At 45.8% G+C, this 23271-nt stretch overlaps 1 protein-coding gene across 4 annotated transcripts in view; it reads right to left on the reverse strand.

Moving 5' to 3' along the window:
- gfpt1 (glutamine--fructose-6-phosphate transaminase 1) overlaps nt 1–23271 on the reverse strand; it is an 88777-nt gene that overhangs the window by 48850 nt on the left and 16656 nt on the right. For all 4 annotated transcript variants that reach the window (XM_080216804.1, XM_080216803.1, XM_080216802.1 and 1 more), the window contains exons 2-7: nt 18749–18856; nt 17521–17628; nt 13936–14061; nt 9626–9684; nt 7541–7675; nt 5562–5623 (exon numbers count right to left, since the gene is read on the reverse strand). In XM_080216804.1, coding sequence (XP_080072930.1) covers nt 5562–5623; nt 7541–7675; nt 9626–9684; nt 13936–14061; nt 17521–17628; nt 18749–18856 — 598 coding nt within the window. The remainder of the gene's footprint in view (nt 1–5561; nt 5624–7540; nt 7676–9625; nt 9685–13935; nt 14062–17520; nt 17629–18748; nt 18857–23271) is intronic.

The raw sequence follows: 23271 nt of genomic DNA on the forward strand, positions 1-23271 counted from the left end.
AGGCCACCTTGGAGAACGCTTATCCGAAGATCAGAGGCCAACCGCCCGTGACCGCTGAAGCATTCCCCAACAGGAAGAGAACGCTCTTGCCTGCTGATTGTCGAGCAGTGTTCATTCATCTGTTGTCGTAGCGTCTGCATGGTCTCCCCAATGGACCATGTCTCGAGACATCCTTTCCTGCAACACATCAGGTAGAGAATGTTGGATGAGTTGCAAATGTATGTACCGTGTATCTGGTCGATGGTGTGCTCATGTGAGATGATGGCATCCGCGTCGACGATCCGGCACATCTTGCAGAGGTTGCTGTGGCAGGATTGTGTCGTGTTGTGGTCATTGCTCTCCTGAAGGCTGGGTAGTTTGCTGCAGACTATGGTCTGTTTGAGGTTGTGCGGACGTTTGAAGACACAAAGTGGGGGTGTGAGGATGGCCTTGGCGGACAGAGTACCCTTCGTCATCCAGTCCTTGCCCAGAGAAGAGATGCTATGACATCTTCTCCAGAGCCTTCAACATGTCATTGATGAAGACGAACACCTCACCAAGGCTATCCCCACACCCTCACTCCTCGCCTTCAAACAACCGCACAACCTCAAACAGACCATTGTCCGCAGCAAACTACGCAGTAACCATGACACAACACAACCCTGCCGCAGCAACCTCTACGAGAGGTGCTGGATCATCGCCACGGATGCCATTATCTCACGCAAGAAGACCACCCACCAGGTACTCAGTACATACTCTTAAATCGGCCAACATTGTCTCCCTGATGCGCTGGAGGAAAGGATGTCCCGAGGCATGGTACATTGGCAAGACCATGTCGACACTATAACGATGGATGAATAAACACCACTCGACAATCGCCAGACAAGAGCGTTCTCTTCCTGTTGGAGAACACTTCAGCAGTCACGGGCATTCGGCCTCTGATTTTCGGACAAGCGTTCTCCAAGGCAGCCTTCATGACACACGATTGCGCAGAGTCGCTGAGCAGAGATTGACAGCCTAGTTCCACACACGAGGATGGCCTCAACTGGGATCTTGGGTTCATGTCACCCAATCTGTAACCCCCACGACTTGCCTGGACTTGCAAAATCTCACTAACTGTCCTGGCTGGAGACAACACACATCTCCTAAATCTGTGCTTAAGCCTCTCTCCACTCACGTTGTCAGTTCCTTTAAGACTTGATTACCTGGAAAGATTCACATTCCAAATATTATTTTGTAAATTGAGTTTGTGTCTTTATATGCCCTGTTAGTGACCTGAAATCCCACTCACCTGATGATGCAGCAATGCTCCGAAAGCTGGTGGTACCAAATAAATCTGTTGGATTTTAACCTGGTGAGACTTCTTACTGTGTTTACCCCAGTCCAACGCCAGCATCTCCATATCATGAAGATGAGGGCCACATCACAGTTAGACGGTTTGGTGGTTAAGCGGGAAAGCCATGGCTGAGCGGTATTATTGCTGGACTATGCATTCAGAAATTCAGTTGATGCTCTCGGGACCTGTGTTTGAACCCCGCCACGACAGATGGTAGAATTCAAATTCAGTAAAAACTATCTGGAATTAAGAATCTACTGATGACCATGAAAACATTGTTGATTGTTCTAAAAACCCATCTGGTTCGTCAATGTCCTTGAAAGAAGGAAATCTGCCGTCATGACCCATTCTGGCCTACATGTGATTCCAGAGCCACAGCAACGTGGTTGACTCTCAACTGCCCTTGAACAAGGGCAACTAGGGACGGGCAATAAATGCTGGCCAGTCAGCAACACCCATGTCCCAAAAACCAAGTACAAAGATCATGCCTTCAATCGCGGAAGGAGAAGCATCACACTTTAACAAAAAAAAGTGTATAAAATTCTTTACGACATAGGCCACAACATTGCATCACACATACTGAACTACCGAGGGCATCGTCCAATGCCCTTTGTTCACCCAAAAATACACTGAGGAATCAGTATCAGCACAGCATTACATCGGCATCTAGCAAGGCTGAGGAAATGGGAGCATGTCCATCATGATCAAGTGTTGTGCATTACTTTGCAAATAGTCTGCAAAATGGGCATGTGAACTTGAATCATCTCTGCTCAGTTCAAATAAAATGGCACAAATTAGGCAAAGCAGACTCGCAAACCTCTCCGTCAACTACGCTGGCACTTCAGATAGCACCAGCAACACTGACACGCATCTTTTGAATTAAGTGCCGAGAGAAGTTAGCTGAACGATGGACGGTTTTGAGTGGAATCTTACCGTTGACCAGCTAACCCCAAGGAAAAACATTGAGCCAAGGCTCCAAGTCAAACAAAGGCTCCTTCATCCTTAATTAAGCACAGATGCAGCTTTAATGAAAACATTAACTTTGATAGAAAATGGCCAGTGAATCGACTGCCTCGAGTAATTAACTCTGACGAGGGCAAGGTTTTAAGATTCTCAGGATACCAACCAAGTGGTGAGACGATGGCAAATGCAGGAGAAACTCTGACAAAGTGCAACCGTGGCAAACTCGAGCGACTTTATCACGGGATCCCACAGTTGCTGAACAAAATCAAACTTCACGTGTTCCTGCGTCAGAACTTCTGAATCTTGACATTCCTTTTCCAAAGCTGATGAGACAGACAAACAGTTGAAAGCCAGGACTTGGCGGGGAGGGGGGTCTCTCTCTCTCTCTGAATGAGACGCATCACTTGCACAGAGGATGAAAAGTCAGCAAAGAGCTGAGGACGACTTTCCCTCCCGTTCTGTCATTTCCTCTCCCAACGCAATGATAAGAGGCAAGGTTTTAGTTCTTGCAAAGCCATTTTCACCTGCATGAATGTAGTTTGTGCAAAGCACGCTGACGTGTTCAGAGATTAACATAAGCCACTTAATGAGATTTATGAACCAAATGTCAATCTATATTCGTTTATGCTTGAAAAAAGCATCCACAATTTTAAGTACAATCCTTTGATTTTTTTTTTAAAAAGAGTTTGACTTTTGATTTTCGAGGCTTTGAAGCTGGCATGATCAAAGTAGAGCTGTGGAACAAATTGTGAACTCACTTGAATCAATCAGCTGAAGCATAAAAGAGAAGTTAACGTTCTCAACAACAGAAAGGCTTCATTTTCGCAAGTGAATGAAGTGAAATCATCAGTGAAATCGTTTGGCTGAAATACAAGCTTTCCCAAGGCCATAATTAGTGAGCAGATTGTTCATGCACCAAAACAGCAATTCCCCATTTTGCTTTGTTCAAGAATGAATTAAAGTTGAAGTTTATTTATTGGTGAGATACAAGGTTTACATTAACACTGCCATGAGGTTACTGTGAAATTCCCCTAGTCGCCACACTCGGGTCAATGTGCCCAACCAGCACGTCTTTCGGACTGTGGGAGGAAACCGGAGCACACAGAGGAAACCCACGTAGACACGGGGAGGAAGTGCAGACTCCACATAGACAGTGATCCAAGCTGGGAGTCGAATCTGGGTCCCTGGCGCTGTGTGGGAGCAGTGCTAACCACTGCGCCACAGTGCCACCCATAACTTCTGGATGACTTCTGGATTCTGTGCAACACCTCGTCAGGACTGGCAAGAGGGTAACATAATTTTAGAAGACTGCAAACAGACTGAAACAAGAGGGGCAATGTAATGAATGACCTCAATCAGATCACTGAGGTTGGCCTATTGGAGTATGAGCTCCCTGATTAAGGATCCAATTGATGGGCCTATCAGGGAGGCTTTTCGTTGAAGGAAAGGAGTGTCAGTTCGTCTGACACCCCTGGAAGTCGACTGTTGCCTGACGTGCCCTGTATATTGCTGTTCAAGTTGTGAATAAAGGAATTTTGGTGAAGGGACTTCTGCCTCCGCAGACTCAATACAGACATCTTGCCTAAATTGGACCAAATGTCTTCATACTAACATCACAGACCCAAACAGCAAGTGGTCGTTGACCATCTGCCCACTTGCTGCACAGGGAAATTGCCAAGGAATGTTTGACATTGACTATTAACGTCAAGTTGTGTTGAGTCAAGCCACTGACATGTTCCAATTCACAAACTGAGCGGTTGTGTTGTGTTGTGTGATAATACGTCACCTGAACTTTAAAGGTAACCAGCTTCTACCAAGAGGGGATATTTATAGCCCTTGATTGGGAGAGAGTCGAGTATTGTTGGGGCCACAAGTGCTGCAGGCCCTTTTCCCTCAATAGTATTTTCTTGCTCGGAGTGCTGTGTCCTGCAGTTACCAGTCAGCAGGTGTCGAACTTGTGTTGCACTCCAGTGCTTCCCACTGGTCATTCTGCATTATCGTCGTCCTCCTTATAATTTCACTCAGACGTCAGAGGTCAAGAGCCATATTAATTATCACAACCACTGACATGGACATAAATACTGATCCATTTTCTGACTGGGTCAATCTTGAACTAAATCTAAATCTAAGTCTGTTCCTGTACAGAACAATCAACATATTCTGATCAGTGATTTTTGTGTCAAATGTGCCTGGGGATTTCTTCCATTTGATCATCTCTCCAAAACTTATCATTTTTTCATTTTATTTTTGTATTGCTTCTTTAAAATTTGTCTTTTTGCAGTTTGTTTTCCCCACACCAAAATCTGTAATTAATTTTCATTTTATTTGAGTCTATTCCTCCAACTCTCCACGGTGTGCTGTGCTTGATTTTTCTTAGAGTGACAGACCAATACTGCACAGAAACAGACCCTTCGGCCCAACCGGTCCATGCCGATAGTGGTGCCCTCCCACTCGTCCCAATTGCCCATGTTTGGCCCATATCCCTCGAACCCCTTCCCATCCGTGAACTTACTGAAATGCTTTTTAAATGTTGCTATCAAACTACCTCAACTACTTTCTCTGGCAGCTCATTCCACATACTTTATTTAACTCTCAGTTTAATGTTTATTTGTCAGTGTCACAAGTAGGCTTTCATTGACAATGAAGTTACTGTGAAAATCCCCTCGTTGCTACACTCCAGCGCCTGTTCAGGTACTCTGAGGGAGAATTTAGCACGGCCAATGCATCTAACCAGCACGTCTTTCAGAAGGTGGGAGGAAACTGGAACACCTCGAGGAAACTCATGCAGATATGGTGAGAATCTGCAAACTCCACACAGTGACCAGAGCCGGCAATCAAACCCGAGTCCCTGGCGCTGTGAGGCTGCAGTGCGAACCACTGTGCTTCCCACCCCTTGCGTGAAGAAGTTGCCCCTCAGGTCCCGATTAAACCTTAAACCTACGCTCTCTCATTTTCAATTCCCCTACCCAGGGGAAAAAGACCATGTGTGTTCATCTCATCTTTGCCCCTCATGATCTCATACACCTTAGACCCACCTCAGTAGAGAAAGAGAAGTCAATACAAGTTTCATTGGATTGAACAGGAGCTGAACTGCATTCACTCCATCGGTCAAGTGGTGAGTGAAGAAGCTGCAACAGTTCAGGGTCCAAAAGTCCTCTTTCCCCTACTCCCTCCCAAACAGGAACAAGAATACTAGGTATGGCATCTGCAGAATCTGTTACATTGCTGGCACCTTCAAGCAGCAGAAAAAAAACAAAGCATGGCCATAATGTTTCCTACATACCTGGTGCCAACGGCTTCACCCGGGTAGTGGACACTCTTCAACACCAGAGCAAAAGCACCTTCCTATATGAGAAAAAAAATGTGTTTGGATTAGGATTAATAACAGGCATCATACCTAGCTCAATCAAAATCAAATCCAGCAACTGGCTGAGATCAGACAGCTCTGCACTTTTCCTCTTTGCAGTTTACAAAAGCGTTACACCCAAAGAGTGAAGCCCAAACGATACCGTCCTTTGGGGAACTGACTGGGTTCAGCAGGAGGTTCTGGGTGGTGCTGTATGTTCAAGATGTCACACAAAGTCTGCTTTGTGTTCATGGCATGACAAACACAGTATCCAAGGACACAGAAGACACCGGAAACCTCTCTGAGCAAGTTAGGGCAGTATTCCAATCAAGGGGCTCCATTCTCATCAGGAATCTTCAAATAGCTCATGGATAGCAGATGAATCCCAGTCGCTGAATCAGTGCTGTGCACTCAAGAAGTAGTGCTGCTTTTAATAACACTGAAAACTAAGAATTTAAATTCAAATTATAATTTTCTTTTTGCTGCGGTGCAAGTCGGCTATTTCCATGTCAAGATTTTCCAACATCCTTCACGTTTTAATCATGTTGATGCATTGGAAAGGGTGCAGAAGAGATTTACCAGGATGTTGCCTGGTTTGGATGTCTGAGACTATCGAGACAGGTTGAACAAACTTGGATTGTTTTCATCGGAGCGTTGGAACATGGGGGGGTGGGGGGGCAGCCTCAGGTCACTATCTGTGTGGAGTTTACACATTCTCCCTGAGTCTGTGTGGGTTTCCGCTGGGTGCTCTGGTTTCCTCCCACAGTCCAAAGATGTGTGGGTAACGTTGAGTGGCCATGCTAAATTGCCCCTTCATGTCAGGAAATTAAGAGGGTAGATATATGAGGTTATGGGGATAGGGTCTGGGTGGAATTGTTGTTGATGCAGGCTTTATGGGCCAAATGGCCTCCTTCTGCACTGCAGATTCTATGACAGGCTTGGATAGAGTGGATAATAAGTCTTTTTCCAGGATCCAAGGGTCAATTATGCGGGAACAGGTTGAAAGCGAGAGGAGGAAAGTTGAAAAGACATGCAAGGGGCAAGTTTTTCATACAGAGGGTGGTGAATGGCTGGAATGTACTGTCAGAGGAGGTGATGGAAGCAGATTCTATAACAATGCTCAAAAGGCATCTGATAGACACATGAATAGGCAGGGAATAGAGGGACATGGACCATGTAGAGGTAAGGAAATATCAGGTTAGAGAGGCATCTGTGTCAGCACAGACTTGGTGGGCTGAAGGGCCTGTTCCTAAGCTGTTACTTGCTCTTTTTATTTTTATGCCACATGATTAAGGAATCCAGTAAGCAGAATTTTTATAACCGAAGACTGGAAGGAGACATATTCCATCAGGTGAAATGTCCTGAATTTATTATTCAGCACTGTGTCATTGTGGCACAGTGGTTAGCACTGCTGCCTCTCAGCGCCAGGGAACCGGATTTGATTCCCGGCTTGGATCACTGTCTGTGCAAAGTTTGCACATTCTCCCCATGTCTGCGTGGGTTTCCTCTGGGTGCTCCAGTTTCCCCCCAAAGTCCGAAAGATATGCTGGTTGGGTGCATCGGCCATGCTAAATTCTCCCTCAGTGCACCCAAACAGACGCCGAGTGTAGCGACTGGGGGATTTTCACAGTAACTTCATTGCAGTGTTAATGTGAGCCCACTTATGAGACTAATAAATAAACAACAAACGAGGGCAAGTGAAGTGAGGTGTGTGCTCATGGCACACAATAGAAAATTGCAAGAGTTAAATACAAATTTGAAACAATTATATTCGTAAGTATGATGAAAGGTTATTTATAACGTCAGTGGGTGAGGAATCTGCAGGGAGATCTGGAAGGGTTGGTTTGGTTTGGTTATCCAATTCATGGACACATTTCTCTTCTAAACTAAGAAGAAAGAACAGAATAATATATTACCAGTTGCTGAATGACTCTCTCCACAAGGGTGGCAAAGCTGATGTCGTCACTCTCGCGGTTATCATACATGTATTTGACCAGCTTTGCGATAGATTCCGTGTCAGTGTCTGATTCAAACTCATAACCTTTGCTTTCCTGTGAGAAAGAGGGAGAGCTGCTTGAACACAGATTGACAACTGCTCATCATCGGCACTTGCCAGCATGTCATTCAAATAGCCCGCGCATCGTTCAAATAGCCTGCGCAGACTCTATCATCATCACCTCTTTGCTGGTTACTGCAGCGCATTTTTGCCCAAATTACACAACCAGTCAATAACCACAGCTCACTGGCCACTGCACTGCACTGCAAAGTCAATTACTGGCAATGACCTCAGGGAAATCCCCTCTCACAGAAACATGGAAGATAGTAGCAGGAGGAGGCCATTTGGCCCTTCGAGCCTATTCAGCCATTCATGATCACAGCTGATCATCCAACTCAGTAGCCTAATCCTGCTTTCTCCCCATAACCTTTTATCCCATTCACCCCAAGTGCTATATCCAGCCGCCTCTTGAATACATTCAATGTTTTGGCACCAACTACTTCCTGTGGTAATGAATTCCACAGGCTTACCACTCTTTAGGTGAAGAAATGTCTCCTCATCTCTGTCCCAGATGGTCTAACCTGTACCCTCAGACTGTGAGACCTGGTTCTGGACTCCCTCACCATCAGGAACATCCTTCCTGCATCTATCCTGTCCAGCCCTGTGCGAATTTTATCAGATGTCTCTCTCTCCGCCCCCCTCATTCGTCTGAACTCCAGTTAAAAACAAGCCAAACTTCTCTGCTGAGTTCCTCATCTGGGCTCGGCAACAGATAACGCCAAGTGAAGGCCAAACACACCATGACTATTTGGACTCGTATTGCTGTCAGGGTGTTGTGGACCTCACAACAACTGGGCTGCGACCCTGGAAAGGTCACTTCCACCTGTCATCTGAAGGCAGAGTGTGAACTGGCAAGTTCTTCACACGGTGTTGTGTTTAAGTGTGGGGCCATGCAGAGAAAAATAAGGTTTGTTTTGTGGGAGTTGGCACCTATGGCAAAGGTTCGCACTGTTTGCCCAATGTAAGGAGTTATCTGGGATAAAGGGGAACTGTCCAATTGGTGGGGACGAGAATGCTTTTTTTCTGTTCCTTCTCGGGATAAGAGCTTTGTTGGCAAGGCCAGCATTTATTGTCAGTCCCGAACTGTCCTTCAGTCAGGAGGAGTGGGTGGCTGACAAACCTGTCAGGCCATTTCACAGCTGGGTAAGAGTCCAACACACCGCTATGGGTCTGGAACCAGCTACAGGCCAGACCAGGCAAACATGGCGGATTTCCTTCCATGAAGGGCATCTGAGAACAGGTGTTTTTAAACAACAACCTAGTGGTTTCCTGATTATTTATGAGACCATCAATTTATTTCAGATTTACTTTCAATTACTCTGTTAAATTATCTTAAATTCCCTCAGCCAGTAATAGTCTAGCAATAATACAACAAGGCCATCAACTCTCCACTGTGGTGGGTAGGTGATGGCCGACTGGAATTATCGCTAGACTATTAATACAAAAACTCAGCAAATACGGTGGGGACCCAGGTTCGAATCCTGATATCGCAAATGATGGATACTTGAATACAATTTTTAAAAATCTGGAATGAAGGTTCTACTGATGACCACAAAACCATTGTTGATGGCCGGAAAAACCCACTTTGGTTCCTTTAGGGGAGGAAATCTGCCGTTCTTACCTGGTCTGGCTGACATGCAACCCCAGAGCCACAGAAACGTGGTTGACTCTCAACTACCCTCTGAAATGGCCGAGCAAGGCACTCAGTTCAAAGGTCAACTAGGGATATGCAACAAATACTATCCAGCCAGTGACGCCCTTCGTCCCACAAATGAATTAAAATAAATTGATGTTCATGTCTCTGGAACATTAGCCCAGGCCTCTGGGAGACTTGTCCACTAACCTGACTACGACGCTACCATCCCCCTAACGAACAAGTACTCATTCTCAGTTAATATAAGCAAATAAAGCCATTTTTGGAAGTGATAATTTGTTGTATACGCACCAGGAATTTCTTTAGGTCTTTGTAGTTTGTAATGATGCCATTGTGAATAACAACAAACTCTGGAACAAAGAATACAAGCATCATGTGAACATGTTTCTAAGAAATTCATCATTGCGAAAAGTTGAGGATGTAACCAGGCAATTATGGAGCTGTTGGGCTACATTTCTCACGGCAAATACTTGGAATCTATAATTAGGGATACTGTGATTCAGCATTTGGAGACATTTCAGATGATACGAGAGAGCCAACACGGATTTGGAAAAGGTAAATCACAGCAAACAGATGGAACTGAACATAATGTAACTGAAGCTGTAGGCAGGAGGACATTGATGGATCTCATTTATTTGGATTTCCAGAAGGCATTCAATCAAGAAAAAGCCATCTGAAAGAAGAGTTCAGGGAACTGGAGGAAATCTATTGACACGGTTTGGAGATTTTTTTAAAGTTTATTTTTCGTCACAAATAAGGCTTGCATTAATCCATCAATGAAGTTACTGTGAAACTCCCCTCGTCGCCACAGTCTAGCGCCTGTTCAGGTTAACGCACATAACCATAGGTCAAATGGGTGGACACAGATGGGTTAAATGGGAGGACTTAGCAGGGAGAAGGGTGTGTACTCAACATGGAAGGAAATGACTGGCGATGACTCCCAAGGATCTGTGTTGAGGTTTCAACTGTTCATTCAACGAGTCATTCATCAGATCCAACGGTCACGTCAAGTTTGCAGATGAATCTGCAGCTTGATATTCCCAAGGGACAATGATACATTCAGTGAGTGGACAAAACTGCGGCAAATGGACTTTAACTCAACCAACTTTAGACCAAAAAAGGATAGATTCAAGTCTTACTCAAATACTGAAAGATGAGGAACAGTCTGGAGAGATTGAAAGGGGCCTTCTCACATATTAACTCAAGAGCCTCAGCCAGCTGAAGAGACAAATGGAAAGTTAAGACTTTATAACCAGAGCATTGGAATATAAAAGGTTGCAGGTTTTGCAAAAGAGAGGCGCAAGTGTTGGTTGGACCATAACTGGAGTGTTGTTTGCAGTTCTGGCCACAGTACGTTTGAAAGGACTTACTGTCTTTATTAGACTTCTACCAAAAGGTTAGGGCTGTGAGGAGAGGTGTCCTAAATTGGGGTTGCATTGACTGGATTGTACAAATTTAAATAGTGACTGGACTGAGGTTTTTTGAAAAGAATTGATGGGTTTCTCTCTACTTAGCCTTTCTTCTTGTGGCTTTGGGGATGCCCATGAAGATAGAATGGGTCTTTCAGGAGATAAATTAAGAAACAGGTCATTAGACAGAGGGCAGTCAGTGTGGAGAAATCTCTGCGCAGAAAAATACATGGATGCTTGGCAGGCAAATTTATAAATGGACGCAGAGCCAAGCCAAGTAGTGTTTCTCAATTTTCAAAAGGTGTTTGATAAGGTCCTGCAAAAAAGATTCCTTCAGAAGGTTAGGGGGCATGGAGTTGGGGGTAAGGTCTTTGCGTGGATAGAGGATTGGTTGTCTAATAGGAGGCAGAGAGTTGGTATCAACGGGTGCTATTCTGATTGGCGGTTGGTAACGAGTGGAGTGCCGCAGGGATCGGTGCTGGGGCCTCAGCTATTTACCAGTTGTACAGATGATCTGGAGGAGGGGGCTGAGTGTAGGGTGATGAAATTTGTTGATGACACAAAGATGATTGGAAAAGCAAATTGTGCGGAGGGTGTGGAAAGTCTGCAGAGAGATCTAGATAGGCTGAGCGAGTGGGTGAGGACCTGGCAGATGGAGTACAATGTTGGCAAGTGTGAAGTTATCCACTTTGGCAGGAATAATAGTAGGAGGAATTACGATTTAAAGAGCGAAAAGCTGCAGCATGCCACGGTGCAGAGGGACCTGGGGGTCCTTGTGCACGAGTCGCAAAAACCCAGTCTGCAGGTGCAGCAGGTGATCAAGAAGGTGAATGGGATGCTGGCCTTTTTAGCAAGGGGGGTAGAATATCAAAGTAGGGAGGTCTTGCTGCAACTGTACAGGGCATTGGTGAGGCTGCAGCTGGAGTACTGCGTGCAGTTTTGGTCGCCACACCTGTGCAAGGATATTTTGGCCTTGCAGGGAGTGCAGAGGAGGTTCACTAGGCTGATACCGGAGATGGGGGGCGTTAGACTATGAAGAGAGGCTCAGTTGACTGGGTCTGTGCTCGTTGGAGTTTCGAAGGATGAGGTGGGATCTTTTAGAGACATATAAGATAATGAAAGGGATGGATAGGGTAGAGGGAGAGAGATTCTTCCCGCTCAGAAAGGACAGCAGGATGAGAGGGCACAGCCTCAAGATAAGGGGGGGAGCAGTTTAGAACGGAGTTGAGGAGGAACTTCTTCACTCAAAGGGTGGTGAATCTCTGGAATTCTCTGCCCATTGAAGTGGTGGAGGCTGCCTCGCTAAATATATTTTAAGACACGGGTAGATCGGTTTTTGGTAGACAAGGGAATTAAGGGTTATGGGGAGAAAGCAGGAACGTGGAACTGAGCCACTTCAGATCAGCCATGATCTTATTGAATGGCGGGGCAGGCTCGAAGGGCTAGATGGCCTCCTTCTGCTCCTACTTCTTATGTTCTTCTATCAAATGGGGAGGGTAGAGTCAAGATAGAAATCAACCTTGACTTGACTGAACAATCCAACAGGCTCAAAAAGCTGAACAGCCGAACCCTGCTGCTCTGTTTCCAACGCGGCAGGCTGCTACCTGCTTCAAATCTGGCCTTGGCAACATCAATTCTTGGATTTTCTGTGGTACCAACACGAATGGCAGGCTGGTCACCTTGTGCAGTCTGCTGATTTGCAAGTTATGTGTCCACCAATACTGGATTAGCCACAACTTTCTCGGAACCGAAAAAGTGGGTCGCACTTTTGAGCTGACCCACCACATGGGAACAAAATGAACTCAACGCAGAGAGGGAGCAAAATTTTGAACTCTGTAGTGGGAAGACAACAAGAAGGAGCACTACCATGAGAGCAGTAGTGAGCCAATAAGACAACTCACAGCACTACCAATTCTTCACATCCAGAGATGAGCAATAACTTCTTAGGGGCAGTCTTGCCCACATGAAGAAAAATAAGAGGAAGGCATTATCATTGAAGTTCAAGTTCAGTCCACTTGTCCACACTGGGAAGGCTCGGAGAGCCAGAGAACTGCCACTTGCACCTTCTTCTCTGGAACTTTATGGCACATGGTTTCAAATAAGGTGGGGGAAGAGGGTGCTCAATTAGGAAGAGGTGAATTTGAAAGTTGCCAAAAGATGTGCGGCTTTGGTCGATTGGCCATGATGAATTGACCCTAGTGTCAGGGGATTAACAGAGTAAATATGTGGGGTTATGGGAACAGGCCAAGGTGAGGTTATGATAGTTGAAGAATTGATGGGCCGAATGTCCTCCTTTGCACTACTGGGATTCTATGATTCTATAAAAACCAAGAAATTTTATGTGGATCTCAAGAAACTGACAGGCACAGATCAGCTGGATAGTCAATATCTTTTCCCAAAGGTAGGGGAGTCTAAAACCAGATGGCATAGGTTTAAGGTGAGGGGACAGATCCAAAAGGGTCCAGAGGGGCAATTTTTTCACAGAGAGGGTGGTGAGTGTCTGGAACAAGCTGCCAGAGGTAGTAGTAGAGGCGTATACAATTTTATCTTTTAAAAAGCATTTCGACAGTCACATGGCTAAGATGGGCATAGAGGGATATGGGCCAAATGTTGCCAATTGGAACTAGCTTAGGGCTTTAATAAAAAGGGCAGCATGGACCAGTTGGGCTGAAGGGCCTGTTTCTATGCTGTAAACCTCTACGACTCTTTGAAACTTGTTAAATGCGACTCAAATTGAACTTACAAGATTTTCAATAAACACATTGGTCTAACGCATGTCTTCCTCAAATGAATATTTGTCAGGAAGGTGGCACTGATGTGTCAGTATCATCGATGAAAACAAGAGCTGGCCATGTTTGAGGATGGACACAGCTTCTGGTCCACAGCCAGTGGTCAAGAGCACTGACAGTGAAAGAAACATGAGGCATGGGACAGAAAAATTGTCGCGTTTCCATTGACCGTATCTGTGGAGAAGGTCAGTCTGACTTGATTTAGAGTGGCCCTGGGTCTGGATACATGATTGCAGAAGCCAGTCTTCTCTCACCAAGATGCAGCAACATTGCACTAAGTTACCTTGAAAGAGACACTGAGACAAAACCATATCTTGCCATTTTCCAAAGCTCCTGGCATAAGCCATCATAGCAATGCACTGCGTTCTCCAAAGGACTGTTTACAAATCAGGTAAAAACTTACCATTGCTCTTATCAGAGCGTTGAGGATGACTGTTGACAGAACTTGGGACACCATGAGTTGCCCAACGTGTGTGCGCGATGCCAAGATGCACCTCAAAGTCAATATCGAAATCAATGGACTCTTGCTCTGGAAGGGATGGACATTGGGATAATAAGAACATAAGAAATAGGAGCAGGAGTCGGCCATCTAGCCCTTCGAGCCTGCCCCGCCATTCAATAAGATCATGGCTGATCTGTCGTGGCTCAGTTCCACATTATCGCCCTCTCCCCATAACCCTTAATCCCCTCGCTTATCAAAAACCCATCAACCCGCATCTTAAAAATATTTAGCGAGGCAGCCTCCACCACTTCAACGGGCAGAGAATTCCAGAGATTCACCACCCTTTGAGTGAAGAAGTTCCTCCTCAGCTCCGTTCTAAACCGCACCCCCCTTTATCTTGAAGCTGTGCCCCCTAGTCCTACTGTCCTTTGAGCGGGAAGAGTCTCTCCACCTCTATCCTATCCATCCCATTCATCATCTTATATGTCTCAATGAGATCTCCTAAGTCAAGATCATTCTGAGCTACTTCACGCACACACACATACACAATCTGCTGTGGATTCTCAAAAAATCTTCGCCCAACACCTTACATTAATATTCAATAAAGTCTCTGTTTAGAAGAGAGAACGGAAATGGCTGGGCATTAACGTAAACAAATTTGAGGAACAGATGTGCAAAACCATTTCAGGCAAGGGACTAGCTGCTCGAGTGAACGGCAGGGGGCACTCTTCATGCTTTTCTGTGATTTAGAGCAAAATATGACCTGTGTTGATTATTTATCACTTGAGCAGAAACACTGGAAGATTAGTTTTGATTTAACTGTGCGTCAGCCCAGCCCAGCCAGGTTGGATACTCTATAGATTCAGAATGGTTTTGCGTTTCAATAGCTTTCTTGTCATCATACAGGATAACCTGGAATTTCACCAGTCAATCACATTAAAAGTCACCTGTCCTTCTGGCCTCTTGATCTTGTGGGGAAACACAAGAGGGAAACAGAGTGGGAAGAGGTAGAATCACATTCTCACATCGCATTATCAGTCCAGGATAAGAGATCTATGCAAGATGTGAATTTTGCTGATCCTGTACGCACTGTCATGCGAATCTTTTAATTAGATTCCTGTCTCAATCAGTTCAGGACATCCCTGCTTCATGATTTATTCCTGCTTCTTGCTTCGTCATGTCCAAGTTCAGCTGATTCTGGCTCTCAGATGAAATGCTTCAGGAAATAATCGACTTGGGCTCCTTACTTAATAACCAGAAGATCCATTTTGGTAATTCGTTTTTTTAAATATCTGAATCTCATCTCAGTTTGATCTTCCCTGTGAGGAGTGGTCACCAGCAGTTCTTTTATACCTGAGTGTACGTACCACTCCAATGTACATCAGCACTGCAATTAAATTCAGGCAGAGCTGTAAACCTGAGACTGATCCAATGCTTAGCGGGGATCCACACATGGGTGGTTTTGGCCAAGGATCAGTCGTTAGTCAGGGGAGATAGCCCCCGGGCTGCTTCTTTCTTCCCCACAGTACAAGTAATAACAAGGTAACTCAACAGATACCTTTCCGCCCTATATGAAACTCACAGGGTACTTCGACAGCCGCTGGACATTTCAAAGCACTTGACAGCCAATGAACTACCTTTGACTGAATTGCGAAAATGTTTTTGTCATGTACGGCTCAGTGCATTCTGGGTCAGGTGCAGGAATAGGCCATTCAGCCCCTCGATCCTGCTCCACCAGAAGATGGCTGACCTGACTGTGGGCTCAACTTTACATTCCACCTCTCCTTCTGTTCCCTCAAAGATCCCTGACTGGCAAGAGCATCAGTCGACCTTAGCCTTTACAATATTCAATGATGCTGCCTCCACCAGTCTCTGAGGAAGAGAGTTCCTCTTGAGTAAAAATTTTCCACATCACATCATGGGAGATTCCTTATTCTTAAACTGTACCTCTCAGTTTGAGTCTCTCCCACAAGGGTGTGGGTGCAGAACGAACAGTACCTACTCGGAAACTTGGGGTACTGCTAATTATTGACTGCATAAACGATGGGACATGCTGCTAATACTCACACTGCAATCAGAAATCTTGAGCTAATCTGTGTTAACCACCTCTGTAACACGCGTCCAACTAACCAATGAATGTAAATGGGCGTTATCCAGCATGAGGTACAACAATGCTTGCTGAGAGAGAAAAAAGGTGGCAAAGCATTGTGTCACAAGCTTGCCATATTTAATTGAAAATTATCTTGGAACAGAAGGCTTCTCTGTGTCCGAGTTTTGCAAACCTAGCAGAGTTTGCTGAATCTAACAAGGGGAACATTTACCCTGTCCAGTCCCCTCCATGTCTGACATGTTTCACGAAGGTCATCTCTCCTTCTCTCTCAGAACAGGTTGAGCAGTGCAGGATTATCGCAATTGGCGAATCCTAACGCAAAGGTCAACACAGTGGTCAGCACTGCTGTCTCATAGCGCCAGGCACCTGGGTTTGATTCCCAGTCTTGCGCAACTGTGTGGAGTTTGTGCGTTCTCCCTGTGTCTATGTAGGTTTCCTCTGGGTGTTCCGGTTTCCTCACTCACGACAAATATGTGCAGGTTGGGTGGATTGGCCATGCTAAATTGTCCCTCAGTGTCAGGAGGGTTAGAAGGGTAGATATGTAGGGGAATAGGGCCTGGGTGGTACTGTCGTTGGTGCAGGCTCGATCGGCCAAGTGGCCTCCTTCCGCACTGTAGGGATTCTATGATTCTATGAAACTGATTATGTTTGAGCAGAGACAGCTCTGCCTCTTCCAGCCAACACGCATGTCTGAGAGCACGGAAACAAGCAATCACGTTTAATATTTGCTACTTCTACGAGCAGGCAGGCTCCCACCCCTGACCTTAGCCAATGCTGTGGTGGATTAGCTATTAGAATGGACCACCAGGTTGGAATGTCAACAACTGTTGACATCAAAAGGAGCAGAGGGATCCACTTCAGGACAGGGAGACAATCTGATACACTGCGAAGGATGGCACTGAGAAAGAACAACTGACGACTCAATTAGGCACAGCCTCCCGTGTTTGTCCTCCAGTCTTTTTTTGTATTCATTCATGGGACACTGGCTGGCCAGCATTTATTGCCCATCCCTAGTTGCCCGAGAGCAGTTGAGAGTCAACTACTTCACTGTAGCTCTCGAGTCACTGTAGGCCAGACCGGTTAAGGATGGCAAATTTCCTTCCCTAAAAAACATTAGGTGAACCAGATGGGCTTTTCTGACAATTGGCAATGGTTTCATGGCCATGATTAGATTCTAAATTGCAGATTTTTTTTAAATTGAATTCAAATTCCATCATCTGCCATTTGAGATTCAAATCAAGGACCTGAGAACATTGGCTGAGTTTCTGGATTAATAATTGTTGATCATACCATGAGGCCACTGCCTCCCCTAATGGTCATCATGGTTATCACACATTCTGAGTGGGTGACAACCATAGCTCATTCCACTGGTTAGCTGCTACTCTGTGCAAACCAAGCCTCCACTGAGTGAACCGTACACACACCAAAACACCTACTTTCAATTTCATCTTCGAGTGCTTTGACCTTGCCACTCTTCTTGATCAGATGGATCTGACGTGCATTGTTTTCCCAGTTCTTCTCATTTCCACCATCAATTCCAACACCTGGAGCAAGGAAAAAGGAGTACTTTGTCAAAAACAACACAAAACAAACTCACAAGCAGATGACCCCAAAGAAGACTGTGTGGCATGGTGGCACAGTGGCTAGCACTGCTGCCTCACAGCTCCAGGGACCCAGGTTTGACTCCTGGCCTTGGGCAACTGTCTGCGTGGAGTTAACACCTTCTCCCTGTGTCTGCGTGGGTTTCCTCCCAGAGTCCAAAGATGTGCGGGTTAGGTTGATTGGCCATGCCCCTTCGAGTCCTCAGATGCGGAAGTTAGGGGATTAGCAGGTAAATATGTAGGGATATGGGGCTGTGGGATTGTGGTCGGTGCAGACTCGATGGGCCAAATGGCCTCTTTCTGCACTGTAAGGTTTCTATAATTCTCGTCATCGAGGTAATTTTGGAAAAAACACACCAATCTAAAATGACTGAATACTTTCTTGTGTCAGAGAATCCCTACAGTGCAGAAGGAGGCCATTCGGCCCTTCGAGTCTTCACCAACAGCAATCCCAGGCGGGCCCCATCCCCGTAACGCCATGTATTTAACCTCCGAATCTGCCTGACCCTGAGGAGCAAATTAGCACGGCCAATGCACCTTTACTGGCACATCTTCGTAGTGTGGGAGGAAACAACAGCATCCTGAGGAAACCCATGCAGAGGTGGGGAGAATGCGCACACTCCACACAGAGTCTCACCCGAAGCCGGGAATCTAACCTGGGTCCCTGGCGCTGTGAGGCAGCAGGGCCAACCACTATGCTGCCCATGAAGTAGGAGGGGGACGGTTGAGAAGAAAAATAAAAGCAGAAGGTATTCATTCTGGAATGCCTCCCCGCTGCCACCCCCCACCCCCTGCCCAGGTTTAGGGTGCTCTGATGTGGCAATTTGTAAAAAGAGGCATTTATTGCTCAAGAACGTTCTAATCAATTGTGTTTCAGGGACAAATTTTAATGATGCTCTGCTCTCCTGCAGCTGCTGGGGACTGATTGTGTGAGCCCACGTGTCATGCTGAAAGCAGCAACAACATTTGGATGCCGCCAGCCCATGCTCCCAGAATTGCAGGTCTAAGTGGCCAACACAACACCCTTCCCTCCCCGCAAGCAATCCAGAACCTGAGCACTTACCGGCAGAGTCATATCCTCTATACTCGAGACGCTGAAGTCCCTTAATCAGAGTTTCCAGGATCTCCCTTCTTGTCCGGGGCACATGGTAGTTCAGGTAAGCAAAGATTCCTGCAATGAGAAGACACAAGGGAATACATCAGTCTCTAATTCTCAAGTAGGGGAAAACAGAGTGTTCCTCTGTAGGAGGAGACAATCCTGCGTTAAAAACAGCAGACACAAAAATCAACGTGAACAGAAACTCACTTGTGAAGCAATGAAAAATAACAGCCCAACATGAAATGATGTTAAGGAAATTCAGCGCGCATACCACGTCTCTCACCAATTTCTACAGATGCACCATAGAAAGCATTCTTTCTTGTTGCACGCAGCTGAGTCCAAGACCGCAACAGACTACCAACAGTTGTCAAAGTAGCCCAGTCAATCATGCTAACCAGCTTCCTATTCACTGATTCTAGCTACACTTCCCGCTGCCTCGGAAAAGCAGCCAGCTGAATCAAGGGTCCCACACAGCCCAGACATTGTCTCTTCCACCTTCTTCCATCGGGAAAAAGATACAAAAGTCTGAAGTCACATACCAACCAACTCAGGAACAGCTTCTTCCCTGCTGCTGTCAAGACTTTGGAAGAGACCAACCTTGCAGTAAATTGATCTTTCTCTACACCCGGTGACAGAAAAACTACATTCAGCATCCTCTTCTTTATTTCTCCCCTCTGTACTCTATGGACAGGATGTTTTGTCTGCATTGCGTGCAAGAAATGACACTTTTCACCATATCCCATTACATGCAACAATAATAAATCAAACTAAATCAGAGCCACGCTGTTTTATACACAGCTTAGCTAGACTTCTGCCAATTTCCAATAATATGATAATGTCCTGATACCTGAAGGAACACAGTGTGAAGTCTCACAACACCAGGTTAAAGTCCAACAGGTTTCTGTTGGAATTTAACTTGGTGTTGTGAGACTTCTTACTGTGTTTACCCCAGTCCAACACCGGCATCTCAACAACCTGAAGGAATGGCATTTAAGTTGCGCATGGCGCCCCAATGACATGGCAAGCTGTTCCATATCATCCAACTGAGGGACAATAAAATGCTCCTCGGAAATGCAATCTCACAAGTGGCTTGTGCAGTCAAACTGGGATTTTGAAAATTCCATGCCACCACACCGCTGCTACCATCAGGGAAAAAGGGCTCCTTCAGCTCCAAAGCCAAGCCAACAAACTGAAGGCAGGCTCAGTCCAGTCAGGTATCACTTGGTCGAATGATCACACCTCACCACTTGTCATATTTCCCCGATATCAGCACTGCAATTATACAAATGAAATGTTCTATTTTTGCAATGTAGACTTCACACATCTCTATCCTTGGGTACATTTCTACCTTAACTGGCACAAAACAGTTTTCCTTCAAACCACACCATGATAGGGGTCTCAATTCTTCAACTGAAAGTCGGGCCTGAACACAGAATCCCTGCAGTGCAGAGGAGGCCATTCAACCCATCAAGTCTGCAACGACCACAATCCCATCCAAGACCTATCCCCACAACCCCACCTATTTACCCTGCTGCCACTAACGAACACTTTAGCATGGCCAATCCACTTAACCTGAATTTCTTGAAAGTGGGAGGAAACCCACACAGATGCAGGGAGAACGTCCAAACTCCACACAGATAGTGATCCAAGGCCGGGAATTGAACCTGGGTCCCTGGCACTGTGAGGCAGCAGTGCTAACCACCGTGCCATTGTTGTAAGGACCCAATGAAACATTGACTCACACCCTGACCTTCGTGCCTGACTTGCGCTCTCAGGTGCAGCGGTGGAGCAAAGCATTTCCACATCCATTCAAAATATTTTCCTTCCAAGTGGAGATATCACTACGTACAAGAAGGTTTTCAATCCAATGTGTTCAGCATCAAACAGAATGGGATCTGGTTCCTGCTCATCCACCCACAGTGTTGACTTGGAGCTCTGCAAATACGGAACATATGGCACACTGGGACTGAAAACATGCTTGCGTGGCCTTTCAAGAATTTAATAGCAGTCACCAGATATAAAGAGGCAAAATACTGCTTGCAGTCACTAGAAATCTGACATAGATGGACATGAAACTGCAAGGACCAAATACAGATTGGTTGATGGCTTTGACTCCCTTCATTCCTAAGCGAGGCACGGTGGCACAGTGGGTTAGCAGTGCTGCCTCATGGCGCCAGGGACCTGGGTTCAATTCCTGGTTTGGGTCACTGTCTGTGTGGAGTTTGCACATTCTCCCAGTGTATGCATGGGTTTCCTCCGGGTGCTCTGGTTTCCTCCCACAGTCCAAAGATGTGCAGGTGAGATGGATTAGCTGTGCTAAATTGCCCCTTAGCCTCATTAGCCCACCTGGCACTAAGTGTATGGGGTTATGGGGATTGGGCCTGGGTGGATTGTGGTCGGTGCAGACCTAATGGGCCAAATGGCCTCTTCCTGCACTGTAGGGGTTCTATGATCTCAGACTTCCACCTCCGATGCTGCACCTGTGGAATTTCATGTGTCCCCTTCCCCAGCCTCTGTCCTTGCTTCATTACTGTTCTGATGAAAGGTCAGAATCTCTCTCTCCATTGATGCTGCCTGACCTGCTGAATATTTCCAGCAGTGTCTGTCAATAATAAAAAAAAGATTCAACTGAATTCAGTGTCAGGATTCAATTCAAGTGAAGAGAGACCAGTTTGTGTCTCCAACAGTTCAATACTGAGATTGAAAACTCTGTTCAAAGACTGCTTACTAAGTCGGTGATATCAACCTTGGAGTGTGCTGCTGCAAATTCATCTTCTGATTAAATCTATTTATAGAACATCTTGCAGCACGGAACACTTCGACACCTTTGTGCACAAAAACACGGCAAGGTGCTTGGTTAAAAAAACAACTTCAAAAGGCCAAAGGGTTTTCCTTTATCACTGCAGTTGCAAGCTCCTTAATGAAGGACTGACACCAAGGTGCCATTATTTGTATGTCAGAGCCTAGATATCTGAGATTTAGAAGATGCTTTGACAAAATGAATTTAACTTGGTCTGCACCTCATCTGCACTCACATGCGAGCTCACTGAATGGCAAACGGTACTGGGAATCCTGACTTTACTCTTTCATGTGATGTGGGCATCGCTGGCAAGACCAGCATTTGCTGCTCACCCTGAGTGCCTCTGGAACCGAGCTTTAAATGGACCAACCTTGCACTAAGTTGATCTTTCTCTACACCTTAGCTATGACTGTAACACTACATTCTGCATTTTCTTTTCCTTCGCTTTACGCGTTGTCCATACAGTGCGCAAGAATCAATACTTTTCACTGTCCGCTAATACATGTGACAATAATAAATCAAATCACAGAGACTTGCTTTCAATTCCATATTATTGGAACTGAAATTAGCGTCGCACTAGCTCCCTTGGTAGGGTTTGAAACTATGATTCACAGAGGATTAGCCTGGGCCCCTGAATTACCAGTCTCGTGATATTACACTGAGGCATCAGAGACCAATGGCAGTAGTGGTGTGATTGTCACAAATGTCACTGCCCTACCGATGGTAAATAAAGACACATTTCCTACATCTTCTTGCAAGGGTTCTTACAACAGAATCATCGAACTTAGAGTGCCGAAGAGGCTACTTGGCCCATCGAATCTGCAGTGACTTTCTGGCAGATTATTGTACCCAGACCCTGTCTTCCACCCTATTCCCGTAACCCCAAACATTACCCATCTAACCTCCACATCTTTGGACACTAAAGGGGCAATTTGCCATGACCAACCACCTAACCATGAGCACCACACCTCAGGGGAGCTGAATAACTTTCAGACAATATGCAATCATTCATTTCAGTTTTTTCTCATTGCCAGCAGTGTCATGCTCAGTGAACATTTCAGAGTCAGAAACTTCATTGCAATGCCCCAACTCCATCAGTTCAGGAGTTTCACACACAACAAAACAGAAACAACCAAACAAGACTTCTTCACAGCAAACAAAAACTGGAAAGACTTATCATCTCTGGCAGCACAGTCGAAAGAGGAACAGGGATAATGTTTCAGATCAATCACCCATCATCAGACCATGAAGCTTCTCCGAGTTACCACAGAGCACGACAAATGCTTTTATATGATGGGACAGCCACGAAAGAACCTTAACCAGTCACAGGCAAATGTGGTTCTGCTGTTGGCATTGACACATCACTCAGGTCCCATTTTTTAACTCTTTTATTTGCTGTTCCTTTTTGCCTTGCACCATGGGGTGGCACGGTGGCACAGTGGTCAGCATTGCTGCCTCACAGCGCCAGGACCCAGCTTTGATTCCCGGTCTTGGGTCACTTGCTGTGCAGAGTCAGCACGTTCTCCACATATCTGCGTGGATTTCCTCCAGGTGCTCCAGCTTCCTCCTGCAGTCCGAACGACGTGCCAGGTACGCTGACCCGAACAGGTGCTGGAGTGTGGAAACTTGGAGAATTTCACAGTCACTTCATTGCATTGTAAGCCTGACTTGTGACAAATAAAATAAA

The sequence above is a fragment of the Carcharhinus amblyrhynchos genome, chromosome 34, assembly GCF_965287045.1.
Source record: "Carcharhinus amblyrhynchos chromosome 34, sCarAmb.v2.hapA, whole genome shotgun sequence".
In the NCBI taxonomy this organism is placed as follows: Eukaryota; Metazoa; Chordata; class Chondrichthyes; order Carcharhiniformes; family Carcharhinidae; genus Carcharhinus; species Carcharhinus amblyrhynchos.